General features: G+C 42.9%; 2 protein-coding genes across 2 annotated transcripts in view; one reads left to right on the top strand and one right to left on the bottom strand.

Moving 5' to 3' along the window:
• Positions 1–3,677, bottom strand: part of map6d1 (MAP6 domain containing 1) — a 5,757-nt gene extending 2,080 nt beyond the window's left edge. Inside the window, exons 1-2 of the mRNA XM_020595933.1 lie at positions 2,692–3,677; positions 1,708–2,035 (exon numbers count right to left, since the gene is read on the bottom strand). Of these exons, the coding sequence (XP_020451589.1) occupies positions 1,708–2,035; positions 2,692–3,227 (864 nt within the window). The 5' untranslated portion in view covers positions 3,228–3,677. The remainder of the gene's footprint in view (positions 1–1,707; positions 2,036–2,691) is intronic.
• A 2,567-nt stretch (positions 3,678–6,244) lies between these two features.
• The window catches only part of ece2a (endothelin converting enzyme 2a), a 58,694-nt gene continuing 45,488 nt past the window's right edge, over positions 6,245–19,450 (top strand). The window contains exons 1-2 of the mRNA XM_020595934.1: positions 6,245–6,567; positions 7,644–7,808. Of these exons, the coding sequence (XP_020451590.1) occupies positions 7,649–7,808 (160 nt within the window). The 5' untranslated portion in view covers positions 6,245–6,567; positions 7,644–7,648. The remainder of the gene's footprint in view (positions 6,568–7,643; positions 7,809–19,450) is intronic.

Below are 19,450 nucleotides of genomic sequence, written 5' to 3' on the forward strand. Positions count from 1 at the left end.
TCCTGCTGAGGTTTCCACTCTGCATGCTAAATGTATTCCTCATTCAGCAGTTTTGTTTCGCTTGTTCCTGACACACACTGTGGATTCACAAATTTGTTTAGATTTTGTTGTGGTTGCAAGGCCTGACTCCTGTCACACCCACACTTGCGCTGAGAGTTCAGGACTGCACTCATCTAAGTAGAACGAGCTGGACAAGCTGGGCGTCAGGCTTAGCAGGGGTACAGTCTCATCTGACCAGTGCTGGGGAAACTACTTTGAAAATGTAGCTTTGCAAACTACCAATTACTTCACACTGGAAGAAGCTAAGCTACAGCAAAGCTACGCTAGAGAGAAATGTAGTTTGGTTAACTAAAGTTACTTAGAAAAAGTAGTTAAAGGGACATCTTTTAATGAAAAGCCGGTGCCGTTGATATCACTGTAATCATGCATTTTACAAAATAAAAAACAGCGTGCCTATGTGGACAAACACCAGCTGAGTGCCGCTGGCCAGAGTAGGATGTGTAATGCTGGGTCAGACACCTCTGCAGGGGGCTGGTGAGTCAGCCATGAGCTGGCAGTGAGTGGGCCGTCAGTGATCAACTTGATTGGCTGCCAGGCCGGTTTGTGTCGCTCTGGCAGATTGTGGTACGACTGATGCAACGCCTGAACACTGACAAAATTCAGTGTTCATACATGTGCACATCAACTGCAGTGTTCAGTCCCACAGCCGAGCACACTGCCGGCGGCACATCCTTCCTTAATGTGCTGTGACCTCTCATTCCAATTGGCCCCGTGTAGAGGTTGTGACCTTCTATTGACATCTCTCTCTTTGACCTCCATCACATCACCCAGGATACTGAGGACTGTAACAGCACAATGGAGCAGGCATTATTCATACAACCATGCAAATAACCAGAGGCTTGTCTTCCTTTTCTCAGCGTTAATTGCTTTTTCCATGTATACAGACTTCAGGAGAGAGGAGAGGAGGGAAAACACCGCTTTTAGCATAAAAACCCACTTCCCAATGTTCTCTGATACCTTTCAGGGTGAGAGTTTATTAAGGCAACAGTCTTATAAAAGACAGGCCAGCCCCAGCTGTCCACTGGCAGATGGTACTGAGTGATGTGAGAGGGGAGGAGGGATGGCACTCAACCTCTGGAGTTTCTCCAAAACTGTCTCACCTACTGTCATAAATAAGTGTATAAGATTGTATTACTGGAACCCAACTTCTGTCTAAACTGTTTTGTGGTATGGCGGGTTATTTTCAACAAATGCTGTTTCAGAAGTCATTTTCTGGCAGACAACGCTTTGTCTACAAGTTTGTTTTATTTTCTGACCAAAATGGAGCTGGAAGCACAATTAGGAGATTGACCCATTTTTCTTTATTGTTTTCATCAGACCTGTTCTATTCAGGTCAAAGTACTGAATGTATCACCAGCAGAGTGTTACCTAACACAGTACACGGCCTGTTTTAAACAGCTGGGTCACATTGTGCAGCTTAGGGATAGAATGCTGCATCACTTTTCTGAGATGCTCCAACAGTAGCAGGCCGCTGGGGGTTTGGGGGGGTGATGTTCAGGAGGACAAATGAGCAGTTTAAACCTGTCACTCTTTTGTGTTTCAGAGACGTACCATACATGGCTCCTCCAGGTGAATGATTGACACTGGCTTTTGGTTTAACATGTTATTCCAATACATCATTTGAACAGCACTGCTGTCTTTGCTTACCTCTGCCTTGGTCGTTCCACTGAGCTCGGTCATCGCAGGTGAGATGATCTGCTTGAAAGTGGAGGGGCTCCGTGACCTACCAGCCTGCAGGGCAGTGGGGGTTGGCTGGGGGACACCAGTGGGTTGCTTGTTGGAGGCAACAGATGGGATGAATTGTTCCCCCCGATGCGGCCCTATGGACCTGTGGACCTCCCCGCTGTAGGCAGCCTGGTAGCTGGTCTCACACAGGATATGGGTGGCCTCGGTCCCTGGGCTGGAATATTGAGCTGGAGGGTTTTTCCTTGCACTTTTGGCTGGTTTCACCCCTGTCCATGGTCTGTACTCTTGCCTGAAAGAAGAGAGATGCATCAGTAGGCTGACAGAGGCTCAGTACAGGCAAAGTTTGCATCAGGCTTGCTTTTAAAGTGATGCCTTGAGGCAGGTGTGACTTGAAGGGGCACTTTACATTTTAGATGTTCAGTTTACTTGTCATGGGCAGTACTTAGCCTGTGAAAACAAGTGTAAAATGTTTTCTGTGGCTTATTTAGGGGCCTTCCTAAAGCCTGAGAAAGTATCCCTGATGATGTCATCAGATTCGGGTTAAGATAAGCAAATGATGTTTTTCTTTTCCTCTGTTAAGTTTTTAAATTAGTTTAACTTCTTCATGCTTTTAATGGATAAATCTTGAGAAGACAGGAGTCACTTTAAGTGGCCACAAGTCAGAACACTGCTGCCCCCACACAAAAAATAAAAAAATAAAACCTATTTAACATTCATACTTTAGCTCAGCCATATGTGAAATGTGTGAGAGAATTACTGATCGCCTCCTTCTTTATGCAGCCTAGCTGGAACGACTCTGGAAGTCACTGAACTATTAATAAAACGCATCTAATTAAATATGAAGGAGTGCATCAGCACATCACCAGCCCCATTTGTCCTGACTGCTCCAAAATCAGATGAAGTGACAGCGACAGGTGCTGAAACAAGTGCAAGAGGATGACCTGCCTGTAGGAGCTGATCTTGCTCTCCCCCATCACCTGCTGCTCCACCGACCTCTGCCCCCTGCCTCGCTCCTCTCTCTCCCCCAGGGGTGCCTGGCTGTGGTAAGTGTTCCCCGGGCTGTCCGAAACACTGTAACCCTTGCTCCCCCCGTTACTAATCCAAGGAAAATTCTCCTTCCTGGGAATGGGCCAGGGTTTGAAATCCTGTTTGTACTGGGTCATACTAGGGAAGGGCACTCCTGGAGGGTGGTAGCCCTCCCGGGGCTTGTAGCTGGGCTCCTTTCGTGCCCTGAAAGATCCTCGGGTCGCCGGGCCATCTCTAGGCGCCTGGGGGGAACCGGCGGTACGCAGGTCTGGAGTTGAGTAGTTATTCCCGGGTGCGCGCTCCAAGGCGGAGACCTGCTTGGTGACGGACCGCACCTCCTGCTCGGCGATGTCCGAGTAGTTCTGGATGGTGAGCGGGACAGAGAGGTCCGATTTGTCGAACTGGTTCCAGAAGCGAGCCAAGCAGCACACTCTGCTGATGCACGGCCAAGCCATACTCCCCGACTATTAGACTATTTAGAAGAAGGAAAAAATCAAACAAAAAGAAAGAAAAACGACAAGAGATCAAAGGTTACATTCAGACAGACCATCGCCCTCTCCCCGTGCCCGTTTCTGGGAAGCTGGGAGCGCCCAGTGTCCAAGAGTCCATGTCAGCAGCAGAGGAGCGCCAGCAGAGATGGAGCGGTCCGTCGGGGACCGTCAGTGAATATTCCTCTCACGTGGTCTGTGATAGTGCCTCCACTATGCAGAGGAATCTGTGGCAAATTATTCTCCGCATTTCTAACCGGATCCCGAGAGTCTGCATCGGTCTCAGTGGATTCAAAACCAAACGAACGGGGTCATTTTCCTCCCCTATCTGCGCCCACCTGGAGCCCGAAATGTTTTACGACATCTCCACTTGCCCTCACTAAAATGAATCTACCTGAACTGTTGAGGTTACATAATTATGATGCAGCTTCAAACGTAGGCTGCCGTTTCCACTTCAACATCAAGCTCTGAGCATCTTAGTGTGTGGAGACAAATTTTTCCTTGCCTCACACTTTCAGATGCTTATTGCCATGTGTTCGTGTGGGCTCAGAGAAAATAAACAGTGCTTTATGGGCTTACAGTAGACTATTTAATGTGTTTATCCAAAGAAATAGTGCTTTAAAATTAGACTCCTCTGTTTCAGTCTTTTCACATTAGAACTGGCAGATACTGTCATGGGTTACTGATGCACTAAGGTTAGAGTGTTTCCTACTGTGACAAGTCAAAACAGCCACACTGAAAAACATCTCTCAGTAGGAAAAATATCTTTACAAGATTTTTTTTTTTTACTACTTACACTTTGGGTTATATAGTGTAAAAAAAGCAGCATAATAACCAGTGTAAAAAAAAAGTTGCTCTCACAGGTTCATTGCAGGTTATTTGTGAGAGATACAAGTCCAGATATCTCATCCTCTGCTTTTTAGAAATTTGTCTCTCCATCTTATGAAGATGTTAAATTGTGAGAATAAACCTATTTCTACATGTTATTATGAGTGTTTGGATCACTTATTGGGTCATAAGAATGATCAACACAGTGACCGTGCTCACAGTAACCCTGTGTGAGCCTATTTTGATATTACTCATTCAAGGCAAACATATTTTTTATCGGTGGCATAGAGCTGGGGCTTTTCTACAGAAAGCCTACACGGACCCATTGTAGGTTAGCCCATGGGGGGCCTGGAGTATTATTAGACTCTGGGCCACCATGTTGGTTTTCTATAGGGCTCACAGCTTGTAAGTTGCTGCTCATCTCAGGCCAGACAATATACTATATGTTATAGAAAAGACTCACAAGTTCTTTGCTGAAACAGACTAAAACAATGTTTACTTTTTGTGTTGAAATGTGAAATAGTATAACATTCTTGTTTTTGGCTTTGACACCAGAGAGTTGTCTAAAAGTAACATGGAAAAATGATCTATTTTGCATATCTTGGCACAAATACTCCTCAACATTAGACCCATAACTCTTTAAATGGTATTAGAAATGGATGAAGAGACTTGAGTGTGCTCTGATTCTTCTAAGATAACTGATTTGTCCCCCAGCTGGTGGCTTAGCTATAAAGAACATTAGTCATAAAAGATATTCTCATGCACTGAAGGCATAAGAATATCCTTCCTCTCCAGGTTGTCAGTGAAGTGTTTGTAGCTGCTCAGGTGCATTTGCCAGGAAGTAAAACCTCTGAAATACTGAACAGTGTGACACTACCATCCACAGGAGAAAACACGGTAGTGCTCTTCTACACTGTGGTCTCCATATTTTTATGCAGTCATCTTCTGAATGACTGCACACACCTGATCCAGGTAATGAGCAGCAGGTAGGGCAGGGATAGTTGGAAAACAAGCAGGGCAGTGGCACTCGAACACTGGGATTGCCCACCCCTGGATTAGTTTTATAGTTCAGTTATTCCCAGCGGTCTATCCTCCCCATGCATGGTGTATATACAAATAAAACATAAAAAATGTAGGTTATTCCACCTGTTATTAATCATATTAGTCATGTTTGAACTTTGTCTTATCAATCTTGAGCACTTGTCTTATCAATCATTAGACAAATTGGATGGTTGCAAATGTTTAGTAAAGTCTACTGGTATGGTGAGTTATCCTCAGTTAAGCAAATGACTTGTATACTCTATGATTTCATTCTAATTTTCTATGTCTGTTATTTAATCAGTGTCTATTATCACCTAAACCCTCCTCTCTTATACACCAGCATACACCACCACAAGAAAGTAGAAATTAGAATTAGATATTAGGGTTAGTCATCATCAATGTACCTATACCTGACAGGGTTGTATATACAGTACTTCTTGTTATTTGCAATAAATGACTGTGCAGCAGGCCAGTCAAAGATCAGTATCTATTGCAGTGAGACCTTGCCAGACACTATGACATCTTGAGTGTTCTCAGCACAAAGAGCATTCCCAACCTGCAAACTGGGGGGGACTGTTGTGTAAAACAGGATCTAGAATATTACCACCTTATTTTAAAATGGTACAATTTCAAAATGCAAATGTGGAAATATAGAATCCATGCAGGCAAAAGCACAAATGGTCTTATACTTGTATAGCGCCTTTCTATGCTTTTACAGAACACTCAAAGCACTCATGCAACATTAAGTCATATAGACACCTTAGTATCACTCCATGTTTGTTTTTGTCTTCACTGACGGCTATGTTTTAATACAAATCTAAGAAATTTGAACTAATCATTTAAAGCCACAGAGTTTGTAATAAAGGCAAAAGGTAAACATGTTGAATGTGAGGTCTTCAAATAGTTTCATTTGTGGAATAATACAAAAGATGAGCAATTTACAATGATGCAAAACAGAAAAGCAGCAAATGTCCACACATTAAAATGCTTCGCTTGATGAAAAACTTCGTGTTGCTGTCAATTTAATTCCTCTGCACTGACTGAAACAGATGTTTAGCATTAAAGAAAAGTCAGGGTGAACTGTTTAGCCTACTCACTAAAGGGTCGTTCATGCACCAAGGAGCGTTGGGAGATTTCACAAGGAGCATTTGAAAGCAACACAGCACGAAAGTGTTAAATCGTTGCTCCGCCTTTCTTTACCACGAACCAGAGAGACAGCACCTGGGACATTAGTCTCTCTGAACTAATTCAGTGAAGAACTCCGAGCTTTTAGACCTGGGTCACTAGTTTCCTGTCAGGGTTTGTTTTGCCGGAGATGCGTTTGCAGTGCCTGAGCTAACAGCGGCACCGGCTTCCTGTAAAACTACAACACGTGGACGTTTACGGACCGGCTTTACTTTTTACTGATCACAGAGCCATTTGCATTAAGGCGGAGTCCGTAAGTATCTGAAAGACAAATGTGTGATGTAATTCAAAACTCACTATGTGTAGGATGTACTAGTGTCACAGATTAAGACATGAATTACATTGAACTCCCCGTGAGAGCGGGGCAGCGCGCGGCTCCAGATGTCTACTGCGCATGCGCTGTGCCTACAACCTCCAAGTTAATTTAGATGTGTTCGCTTTGTGTTGATTTCAGAAGTTTCATGTTTGGCTAACAGTTATGCCAGCTTCCAGGTAATCCACCACTGAAGATGTTAGGTTATGTCATCAATTTAAAGGCATTTAGCTAACTTATCTCTTAAGGTTAAGTTTAATGTAAGATTATAATGTTAAGATGACCTGGGAACTACTTTTTAATGGCATCAAGATCAGTACAAAGGGGAAATTTAAATTCTTATCAGTTTGAAAATATTCAACTTAGTAGAGAACTTGAAGCCACACATTCCTAAGATACCTACAGCATAAAAAAATACTTAAAATATTCAACATAAATGTTAAAATACTGAACCCACAACTCGCATAAAACAGTGTAGATCAGCCAACAGTTTCAAGATTAATCTGTAGACTGTTTTGTCAGTGCTTTAACATACATCTCTGATACATCAGTGTTATATCCTGGAATCACTGAGTGTTTCAGGGTGTTTCACACTGGTCACCCCTTTTCAGCCAGAGCCATTTCACCTCTTGGGCTGAAAGATGTTAGAGAATAGTGATAAAACCAATCATCACAGTTTTCCAGAGTTGAAAATTACACGGCTTGTTTTATCTGACCAACAGCGTGTAACCCAAATATTCTCATTGAACGCTGATAGAGAGCAATGATATGAACGAAGCAGCAGTCGTCATATTCAAGAAGCAGTAGTTATGGAATTTTTGGCATTTTCATATAAAAAGAGAATGAAAAGTAGTTACTGTTTCATTTGAGTTTTATTTGTAGTGAGTTTGTATTATAATGTTTTTCATTTAACAAACTCTTGGCTGGTGAAAATATAATGAAACAACCACAACAAAGGCATTTAAATTTTTATTCTGAAAGGCCCAGCACAGAATTTTTTTATTTATATGTTGCAGAGATCATGGACTACATCCCGGATGACAACTCCAGGTACAAAGATGTGGACTACTGGGATGAACGGTACAAGACAGAGCAGTGTTATGACTGGTTGGGCTGTTTCTCCAAATTCAAGCACATTCTGGAAAAACATGTCAAGAAAGAGGATTCTATTCTGATACTTGGTTAGTAGCTTTTTTTAGTATCGCTTCTGTATTTTGGTTGGCACTCTCCTCTCCTTCTCTTCTTACCAGACAAAGCTGTATAACACAAAATTTTGCATATTGTCACCATTTGGCACTGTCCTGGTGGATTGGTGGTCTAAGGTGCTGTTTGTAACTGCAACATCCCTGCTTTGAGGTCCAATGCATGGTGCACGACGGCTCCACTCTTATTCCTTTCCTGTCATCTTTCTGCCCGTTGCTGTTAGATAAAGGCAAGAATGTCCGTCGCCATTTGTCATCATAAATGTCACACACCACTGTCATAGTTGCCAATGCTGTCATTAGCATCGCTTACTGTATACTGCTGTTATATCCTACCAGACGGTCATTTGCATAGAATCTCCTTATATGCTAATGTAGAGGAATGGCCTTGATATAAAAAGCATTCATAGATTTGACACCTGTTTAAAACCCTTCACCAGTCTTTAGGCTGCACCCTGGTCATTTTACAAAGAAACAAGATGCCCTGCTGAAAAATGGCTTTGTGTTTAGTTTTATTTCTGCTAAAAAAAAATTACATAAACATGTTGGTCTGGGAATAATATTGACTTGGCTTTCTGATTGTTTCTTGAAGCAACACTAACGTTCATGGTGTTGGAGTAAAATTTTGTCAAATGTCCACAAGGTGTCACTGTTCCATTAAAATTAAATCCAGTTCTTTGCACGCAGCACTACCAGCAGGGCCTGCTTTCTGTTTTAATGGCCCTGCAGCTCTGTAAAACATCCTAAAAAAAACACTTGAAACGTGAACACACTGTTTTGGCAGCTACACATTGAATGTGATGGGATGGGATTTAGAGCTGTGCAAAAATATGAAGCAGGTGGCTTTAGAGCCAAATGACAGATTCTTTGGTGCATTTGATTCAGCACATCAAGTGCTCGTGGGTTTTTGTTAAATGTATTTTAAGCCATAGAAAGAATTTATTTGTTCATCATTTCTGTGTTAAATAGCTATTTTCTGCTAGTGTGCAGATATGAACCTGTGCAACATTGACTTGTCTTGGGCAATTAAAAGATGGTAAAGAAGTTGTTTTTATTCTTGTTAAATCGGTAGGATGAGTTATAGGCAGATGCTGAAACTCCAGCTTTCTAGTCCTTTGTTCTTAGTGTGTTGTACCACCACAGAAGCATAGAGGGCGATGGCAGTGTGTCTCTTTCTGATGCCAGCCTTGTTTATGTAAGCACAGTGGCGTTTATGAGTGTATGTGAGGCAGTTTGTTAAAATTGTGTCAGGGAGTGACAGGAGCTTTCTGCTGTGTGTGTGTGTGGACTACAGTGCCAACACACAGACAACTCTATTATGCCTGGAGGTCTTCCTTTGAAATTTGGATGAGGATGCTCTGGTACCCTGCTCGTCAGAAACCGTATTTTGCAGCACTAAGGCTGAACATTGATGGACAGACGCAGATAGTGTGTGGCCTCCCTTTTTCTGTGTTACAGCAGAGGTGTGAGTGGGCTCAGAGCCTCTGGATTGTGACATATAAAGTATCTTCTTTTGTGTCTTTACTGCATTACACTGCGTCGGGTGAGACCTGCAGAGGCCACTTTCTGCATGCTGATTTAAACCCAAAGCCATTATATCGCTGGAGAGCTCTGATTTCAGAGGGCATCTCTCGTCCTATCTCGCTCCTCTTTCCAAATCATGGAATCATGTTTCTCTCACCGGTCCATGCTGCCGTCATTTTCAGTAACCGTGCGCAGATAAGGAGCTGCAGAGTGACGTGTTCTGTAAAAATGTGTGAACACTCACATGTCGTATGAACATGAGAAGTTCCTAAAAGCTTGAACAAATGCCTACCACAGTTGCACCCATTTCCCCACCCACGTTGTCAACTCACAGATGATCTATTGGCTCCTATAGAACAACACAATACAGCACAGCCACTACAGCCAGAGTGCTGTTTGTGTGTGACGAGGGGATAAAGGACAGAGAGATGGAAGGGAGCTAAATAACTAATCAGGTTTAGGCCAGTTAACTGTCTCAGATGGAGGTCATATCCATTAAGACGATCTGCATAGCACAGTGAGAAAGATGGAAGGGGGGCTGCAGAGAAGAGGACAACTAGTGTCTTCCTGCATGATGATGACATTTTTAATCTTTCTTTTTAATTGGTTTGTTGTTGTTTTTAGTTCTTGTCCTATGCCTGCTATACAGTTTCATTCGTGTGTCCCTCCATGCACCTGTTTCTAACCCACTCCTTGCCAACTGCTTTGCTAATATCTGGAGAGACCAGCTTCCCCTTTGCCCTGCTTTTGCTGCCTGTCTTCCTAGTAACCTACATGGGTGATTCTGTCTTACTTTTGATCACTACATCTTACTGTAGTTCTGGTCTTGTGATCATCAGATTACCTTATTTCTTCTTTGGGATAGTCAACAAATGAAAACGCCAACATTAATAATGAGAGGTTGCTCCTAACAAGTATTTTATGTGTATCCAAATCTTAACCCTCTGTGTTGCAGAGCTCTATTGTTGTTCTAAATCTATTAAAAGACATAAATGTTGTAAGAGGGATAAAGCATTCACCTTTACAAATGTAAAAGGAAGAAACTGGATGACAGCCCTTCGTTTTTTTTGTTATGCAAGGATGTATTTATTATTGATCCTCCGGTGCCTCACGATCAACAAGGTGGTAAACTCATTCATAATGGCATATCCTGTTTAGAAGCCGCTCTGCCCACTCAGACACCCACTTCAGCTACAGTGACATTAGGTCAGTGTTGTTTCAGTTTTTAAAAAAATGTTGCTTATTTAACAGAGTGCAGTGACCTTTCGTGGAATAATGATATGGATAACCAGAAGTAAAATTGTGCTTCACTAAAATTTAACATACAGTAAACACTGAAGTGGTAAAAGTTAGCAAGTAGACTACATTTTGTCAAAGTGAATATCTCAGAGTTTTGGACTCTTTTGGACAAAACTAGTTATTCAGGGACATCATTTTGTGTGTGATTGAGAATATAATTGGCACACTGACAATAAAACTGTTTGGTGCAACTCTATTGTGTCTGCAATAGATACTGTATGTACAGTAAGGCATGTTTTAGCTCATCTGCTGCCATTGGCCGGTCACTCTCTGATTTCCTTTAGCTCCTGAGGGTGATGTTTATTGCCAAAGGAGGAGTTCAAGTGTTCAGTCAGCTGTTGGGGAACTATGTATGGCCCAGTGCCTCAGTTACACGGACATACCTTTTTTATAAAGAACATTACTACATGCTTGCAACAATGTGACCTCTTAAAATCATCTCACGCCCGCTCCCTTCTTCCCCCCCTCCTTCATGTTGATCTATCACCTCCTGATGCTCCCTCCATTTGTTCCTTGTTGACTGTTGCCTCACTTAGGCCCCCCCCCCTCCTTAGACCACCAATCCATGCCCCTGTTTCTGTGGTGATTAGAAATGCACATACACATGTGGAAAAAAAATGTTGATGGAAAGTGACGGGCAACACAGAGCATGAGGGCAGAGTGACAGGATTTTGAAGCCAGGAGTGAGCAGCTGTCAGAAGGTCCAGCTGATATCGGTTACAGTGTGCTTCTTCTCAGGGGAAATTCCACTCTTGTTTTTAAACTTGAGTTTCAACAATGTTCTGAGTGTTGGGGATTAGTGAAGTACATGTAATTAAACTGCATTATGCAGTAGCTTGCTGGTAGTTCAACGACATTCATAGAGTATAAAAGAGGTAGTTTTTTTAATTTTATTTTTATTCTACCCAGTGCCAGTCAGAACCACCTGTTGGATAAGAACTTTGAGAGACTCTTTCATGCGTCGTATAAACAAGATGACCGGCCTTTTGTCTCTTTGTGTTTCTCACTCTGCACACAGACAAGCACATGCATGCACACAACCTCCTCCCCGCACTTGGAATAACAGCAGTAGTGATGGCTGCGAGGAACAGGCAGCGTTCAGAGGATGAACTGAGCTAAGGGACAGGCCCCGGCCATTTCACGCTTGCCCTTCCTTTTATAGATTGCAGCCCTTCCTTCCTGTGGTGGTTGGAGGCGGAGCACGTCCGATCAGATAAGCTTGTATCAGCTCTGTCCTCTCGTGTCACTGCCATAGTTTGTGCTGGCACTGGTGATCCAGCAGTCTAAGAAATATATCATTTTTACCTATTTAGCAGTGGCCTGGTTCTGCTTTGACTGCATGGTCACAGAGGCTCTGCCAAGCTCTGATGAGTTTTTATGTTAATCAGACAGATGTCATGTTCTTATCACTGGCCACACTGAAGCATATCCTGTTGTCCGTCCTGTTGGGTCATAATAAGCAGCAATGAGGTAGAAACCTGGTGTTACATTGGTTTTGCCGAGAACAAAGGTAGTAGAGGTTGTTTTCCCTGCAGCGTCCTTCCTCTGGCCTCAACCAGACACATGCATCCTAATGCGCCAGCAGATGGGCGGACGTGCAAACACCATTCTGTGTCTGCCTCTGGATGTGTGAATGGAGTGTGGTTTGAATGAATGAGTGGCTGTATTGGTGGATGAATGAATGAAAGAGGAACAGAGGAGGGTGTAGTTTGAGGCAGATGGATTCTTACCCCAAATCCTCTCTTCCTGCCTTTCTCTCCCTCCCCTCTTCTAAGGATCCGGATTGGCTGTTTTGAGGGAGCCCTCATCATACAGCAGTCAGTAAGTCAGTAGGGGCTACCCTCCCTCCATCCTGCCCTCTCCTCCCTTCCCCTCCCCTCCCCTCCTCACTACCTTTTGCTGCTGTTAGGAGTGGTGCTGTTTATGAATGAGCCTCAGAGCCGCAGAATGTGAATGAAAAATGAGAGAGGGAGCGAGCAGACTGGGGGGTACGGGCTGAATGAAATGCAGTAAAGCATGGAAGAAAAACGAAGAATGGATGCTGAATGAAAATCACATGGGTAGGAGGGAGCAGAGGAGGGGGAGGGGGTGGGGGAGGTGTAGGGCGATAGAAATTAGTAGAATATGAAATAGGCGCACACCAGTTGCTCTGTCCAATTAGAGCGTTTATCCTATGTGTATGTGTGTATGATACTGTCCACCCTCATAGGTATGCAGATCAGGGAGGATGCTGGGAAGGAGGATGCTTGGACCAGCTTGGCCCAGTGGCTACTTCACCTACAAGCCAATGGGATTTTCCACTAGCTCACTAACACACAAATACATAAACACACACACACACACACACACACACATATATACACAGATTTCTCTGCAAGCTGGTGCTCTGTGCTTTGAATAATAACGGGGTTACCCGGGCAACCATGCTAGGATGATCGATCGGCCGGCCTGGTCCTGATAAACAGTGCACAAAGCCAGTGTGTCTGCGTGTGTGCCTGTGTCACAGGGTTTCTGATGTCGCAGTGGGAGTTTCTTTGTTCTAGGACAATTAGAAGATATAATCAAATCACATCCGTCCTGTGGTTATTATGCTATATATAAACATATATATATATTGTGTGTGTGTGTGTGTAGTTACATCGATGGTTCAGAGACACAGGCTCCCAGTGTGCAGGTGAGTGTCTGTGTCTGTTTATGTGTGGACATGAAGATCTTTTTTATTTTTTAATGAATGACTACGTTCTTAATGATACTGAACACCCTTGATGAAAGGGCTTCTGCAGGCAGACTGCAGGGGTGACCACACACACACACACACACACACACACACACACACACACTATCCTGACTCATTCACTTACGGTAATAATACGGCCATTGGAAGGCGAGAGGCTCCGTGGCTGTTACTCACTTTTACGCAGAGTGCAAATTACACAACTAGCCAATGAGTCTGACTGGCTACTCGATTTGATTAAATATGTGCTGCATGCAGTAATGTTTTTACAAGTGGCGTTGATGTGAGGCCAAACCAGTGTGTTGGAAAACATGAAACAGGTTGGATAGAGGTGCAGAACAAAGGACGGTGAAGGTGGCAAAGAGAGAAAGATGGAAAGAAATGATAAAGATCAAAAAGAGGTGGATGGCATTAGAATCAAATCAGTGGCAAAAAGTACTGTAACATTTTGTGTATAAAACCTAAATGAATCTTTTGTAGCTTTCCATCCCTATAGAACAGGCACAGGTAGACTGTTTTGGTGCATGCGGCATTGAAAATGACTTAAAAAATGTCATAACCAACATTACTTTCTGAAAGCAATGTCCTCAATAAGATGAATAATCCATAAAATGCACTGCCAGGAGTTTTCTTGGGGACCTTTTAACTGGCAGAAATTAATTCCAGTGGAAACTGCACCGAAAGGTTTATGGATTATCCAGAGTCATGGCGATACTGATAATGGAGGGAGACTTTGCTTTTAAGTGTCTTCTTTTTCAGTACTTTGAAAACAAATTTCTATTTACTTCCACTGTTTTTCAATGCAGCTAGAAATCTGTTATGACTGTCTGGATGACTGCATACTACTAGTTGAGAAAGTATATTTATTTTTTTCTTAGAATTTGGATAAACTGGACTTTTAAGTGCCATCAATTATTTTAAGCTCTGCTACACAGTAGAGCACACAGCATCTTTTCTGGCCCAGCCAAAGTCCACATACTGTACAGTTGCAGTTATATTGCAACCCATCTCGAGTGCCTGCAGATGTTCGTTGAACTGTTGGAGGGTACGGCTGTGGACTGTTGATGTTTGTGTGTATGAACTGAAACATGAAGTCCATCCTCTCATGTAAGCATCCACATATGATACGTTTGTATATTTGATTTGTACAGTATTTCTGAGTGAATGATCATAATGTTGGCTTTCATGATCATGTAAGGGAATGGTCTTTTAGAAATCCACTGGTTTTAATGTTCTAACCACACTGTGTGTATCTGTTAAGGCTGATTGGCATTCACACAGTCACCTGTCTGCACTGCACAATCCTGCATCACATTACCCTTGTCCCCTCTGTCCCGCCTCTCTATCTTACCCCTTCTCGTCCTTTCCTTGCTGTCACCTTTCTGCTCCCCTAGCAGAGAGGAGGAGGAGGAGGAGGAGGAGGAGGAAGGAAGAGTGGCTGCTGAGAGGTGCATGTGCAGCCAAGTTGGCTCTCAAGACCTGAAGTGTTCTCCCGGAGCTTGCTGTGCATTTATCACAAGGACATTATGCCAGCCTCAAAGAAGGGTCGTCTAAGTGCATTCAGAGCTGCACTGCTCTTTTGTCATGACTACAGAGACGCAGGCTTTCCTTGCTGTGATGATCGCTGAATGTCGCAGCACAGAAAGTCACTTTCCTTTGACCTTGTACTATTAAATCTGTGATTCCAGTGACAGCCTCTGTCAGAAACAACCAACATGTTAAATTAACAGCTAGGGCTCAGGGTAAAGACCAGTGAAGCTCTGAAAGAGTGCCCTGCTTTCATGTGCTCATATAGGTCTTAAATGACAGAATGAGCAGTAAAGATGAGCATAATGCAGGGACACGTGAGCACATACAGTATGGCCCTGTGGTTAAATCAAGAGAGATATAGCACTGTTTTTACATACAGCAGTGTGAAAGTGCTTTGAGTGAGCTGCAATGCATAGAAAAGAACTATACAAGTCCTTTTACCATTTACTCCATCAAAATGGTCTCCACACTTTGAAAACATCAAGAAATATTAATGTTTGCACTTCGTTTTCTCATACGGATGACTGTAGCCCAAGATTAGGCATCTTACGAGGGTACACTCTGACGTATTTGCTCATCCATATTCAAATGCATGTGCATGCCTCTCAGTCACAGCCGAATGCCCCATGCCCATCAGCTCGCTTGGTTTTCGAGTGTGTAGTCCTGGCTGAGCACTGAACAGCCACTGCAGTGTCAGAATCCCTTGTGTTGCAGTTACCTGGATCAAGCTGGACATTTTAAAGGTACAAAAGTATGTGTAGACACTGCCATACCCATGAATGAGTACATGTGAGGAAGACCAGACACACACACACACACACACACACACAACCAAATATGTTCACATCCACACACACATTTTACTGTTTGCTGATAGAGTAAATGTGTGGAAGTGTAGAACTGAACAGACACAGTGAGAGAATCATTTTCGTGATTGTGTGGCTTGTTAGAGAGAGAGAGAAAGCTCAGCACTGCGCTCTGAGTCTGAATGGCGTCATTAACTTATCACATAGCTTTGGGCAGGGGAAGTCCTGTCAGCTAACTAACGGCGCAGTGCGTGCGTCATTGATGTCCCAGTGCGTTTTGCTCTCTGCAGTGACACACTGTTGCCGCTGGCCTGTTGTGGTAATGTAGAGTAATACTCTTCAGTCGCCTATGAATAGGTGTGAAGCTGCGTACATGTCGGGGTCTGTGTGTAACTTCAACACAGTGAGGATCTACCACAGCAGTAGTCTGTGACGCTGATGTCTCTGATTTATTGAGCACACTGAGATGTTATGAGTAGGGTGATTTGTATGGACAGTGTTTTAAATCCACAGACACTTAAAGATAATATTCAGTATAAAATTTGTTTGTTGTGTAGGGGTAGGTAATAGTTTATAATTTTAGTATTCTAACAATCAAGACAACAGGAATTTCTGTGAAGCCTGAGTCCAAAGATTAAAGGAAAATATACATGATGGAGACAGCTTGGTCTGCTAGCTGGTGTTCACATCTCTGAAAACACTGGAGATAAGCCTATGGATAGTCGGATAGACCGAGTAACTTAATAAAGTAGCATAAGACCAATCCCAGGATGAAATATTCACAGATTCAAAGTTCCCAGATCAATAAATCATAAGAGAAACATTTCTAAAATGCAAACAATGCCTCTTTACTGTATTGAGGCAAACGGACAACGACCTGCAGCCTAATTTTAATCAAAATGAGCCATCTTGATGAAATAATAGTGCGTGTGCAGCCGGCTGTGAGACCCTTGTGCAGGGACCGTCTACGACGTGCAACACCGAAAAGACTACAAAATATTCTGTAGCTTTGCTCTTAGACACATTTTTCCAAACTAAGTGTGGTGGTATAACTAACAGAAGACCAGTGATGTGTTAAGTGATTTTAGTGACACTGGGCTACACTGAGTGAATATTATTGTAGCAGGCCTATGTCTTATTGGTGTTCCATTTTGTAGATGATCCTGAATGTCTGAATGACAGAAAGCCATCGCTTTAACTGAATGATGAAGCAGCAATGTTATATACAGTATCTCATGTCTGAAAAGGACTGTACTGTATAAACATGTTTCAGTGCAATCTCAGCCAAGAATGGAGACGTAAGCATTCAACCCACCCCCTAGCAAAATATTCAGATAGGCTATTTGTCAGTTATTACTACTGAAGCCTGAAAGTTGCAAATTAATTACATTAATTATGCTGCATTCCTTTAATGTTTACCAATTCCAAAGTGCTGGTTTTGTGCATTCTGGCTCGCTGGCATGGTTTACTTTATACCTGATGACAAGCCAGAATGTCTGCTGTCAAAAAGATATATAATATAGTACTAAAAGTACGTCAATATACATATTGTGTTTTTCCACCATGAGAACTTGATGAGCCGTAAACTGGAGCTTCACATATTTGTAATCCAGCGGAACCTGAAGGCTGATGTGGTCTGTTCCGCTTTGCTTTTCCATGTGCAACCAATTTTAACTCTAAACCAGTAAATGTTCATACACCGTGCTTGTAACACTAATATTTGAAACGTGAGGATGCTGATGGCGACAGATCTGCCAGCACCCACCCCTTCTCCCCTTGAGTAGGTGGAGAGCATGCTCTAAAGGGCTAGTCAGATTTTGCACATACCCTAGACGGACAAGGTACCCTCATGCGTTCCTGTTCATACTTTGATTTGAAGGCCTGTCTTCTGTCCACTTCTGTTAACGTTTTTAGGCAGTGTGGTACAGTTGGGGTTGTTTGTTGAGTGGACAGTCTGCATGGACACAAATTGTTCGTCTGGACATTTGCACAGAGTCTGTGTGGACCTGGTAAGATAATGAAAAGGTCACTAGACCTTAACAGACATGGAAAGTATCATTTGCCCTTAACACATTGGCCCAGAATCTCCCATAGATGTTCAGCTAGCTTGAGTTCTGGTGCTGTGACTGTGAAGGTCATAGCATATGATCCACATCATTTTCATACTCGTCAAACCATTCAGTGACCCCTCGCGCCCTATGGATGGGGGCACTGTCATCCTGGAAGAGACCACCCATTTATTCAGATTTAACCTTCAAATTTACTCTCGGTTCTACCGTATATGACAACATCATCCTGGCCTATGTCTCCTTCCTTCTGCCTTGGCAGTCTGTTATCGTTCACCAGAACCTTGCTGTATCTTCAGCATATATCTCCAAGTGCCCCTGTCATCCTCCTGCGTAAGGCCATTACTGCAGCTAAGTTGTTAAATACACAGATTTTTTTTATTTTTTTTTTATAAACGTGTGTGTGCGTGTGTGGAATAGGATTTTTAGTAGAGCGGTCCCTAGCACTCTTACGTAATACTGCTTGTAACACTGCAGGCACAGACTTAACAGACCTGCATCTCAATCTCTGCAACTTCATGTCCGTTTACAAGCCTGTTCGTCTCTCCAGATGTTTGTGCACATCTGTAACTTGACCTCCCAGTCTGATTTATGTTCTTGAATATCCACCAGCGTTTCTATGTGTCTGCTGCCATTTTTGTCTAGCTCTCTTTGTGCTGCCTAACAGACAGATTTGCTCCTTTAGCCCCTCGTTTGCCTGTCTTTAACTCTCTGTTTGTCTCCTCATTCCATCTGTGGACCTGACTGAGTGCCAGTCTTCAGTCTTTGCTTTATTTCCTGGCTGTCTGCACATCTTCTCTCTCCATCTCCCACTTCTGATATAGCATGCAAAGCAGAGTTAGTTCAGCTCAGTCCTGACATTATGTAACTCTCCATTTGCCTTTGTGCTCTCTCTGGTCTCAAATGCACACGCACATACAGAGAAATGCATGAATTGAATGCAGCTGTGTACTGACCTGTGATCCATGCCACATTTGATAATAATAAAAAAAAAATCCACACACACACACAAATGACATCAATATAAATCTCTGTGATCATTGCTCTAAAGGACAAGTATTATAAGCCAACTGTGATAGCAGAGCTGAAAGGACTAGTCCAGCAACGGATTAACCAACTAACATACCTTAATTAGCAACATTTTGAATGATAAAAAAAATCTTTAAAATTGTTATTTTTAGCATTAATAACAAAACCCACTGGCTCAGCTGCTGATTGTTTGCTGACTATCTTTGTCTTCTGTGATTGTAAACTAAATACTCTGATGTCAGAGAGAGAGAGGCAACACATACTAACAAAAGTTAATGATTATATTGACATTTCTCTATTAAAGCAGAACATTTGATCGAAGGGGTTGGCGAATGATGTCCACAGGGTCTTCTGTTTTTCATGATCCAGTTGCACTTAACCTTCTCTTGCCCATCTGCAGTGCTCTCTGCTGAAGAGGTTCCAAATGGATCCTGTGGCTGTTTTTAATCTGGAATGCGCTAAAGGACAGTGGCACAGTTATGAGTGAGGAGGTATTTTGAGGAAGAGTCTCACGTTTGGATCGAGGGTTATCTTGTCCAGCGGTGCTAGGATTAACTGGCGCCATTAGAGCATAACAAACAACTGGGTGCATGCATGGCTCAGCCTGCTCAGGGAATCAAAGAGCAGATGTTC

Source organism: Monopterus albus, unplaced genomic scaffold (assembly GCF_001952655.1).
Source record: "Monopterus albus unplaced genomic scaffold, M_albus_1.0 scaffold28.1, whole genome shotgun sequence".
NCBI classification, from domain to species: domain Eukaryota; kingdom Metazoa; phylum Chordata; class Actinopteri; order Synbranchiformes; family Synbranchidae; genus Monopterus; species Monopterus albus.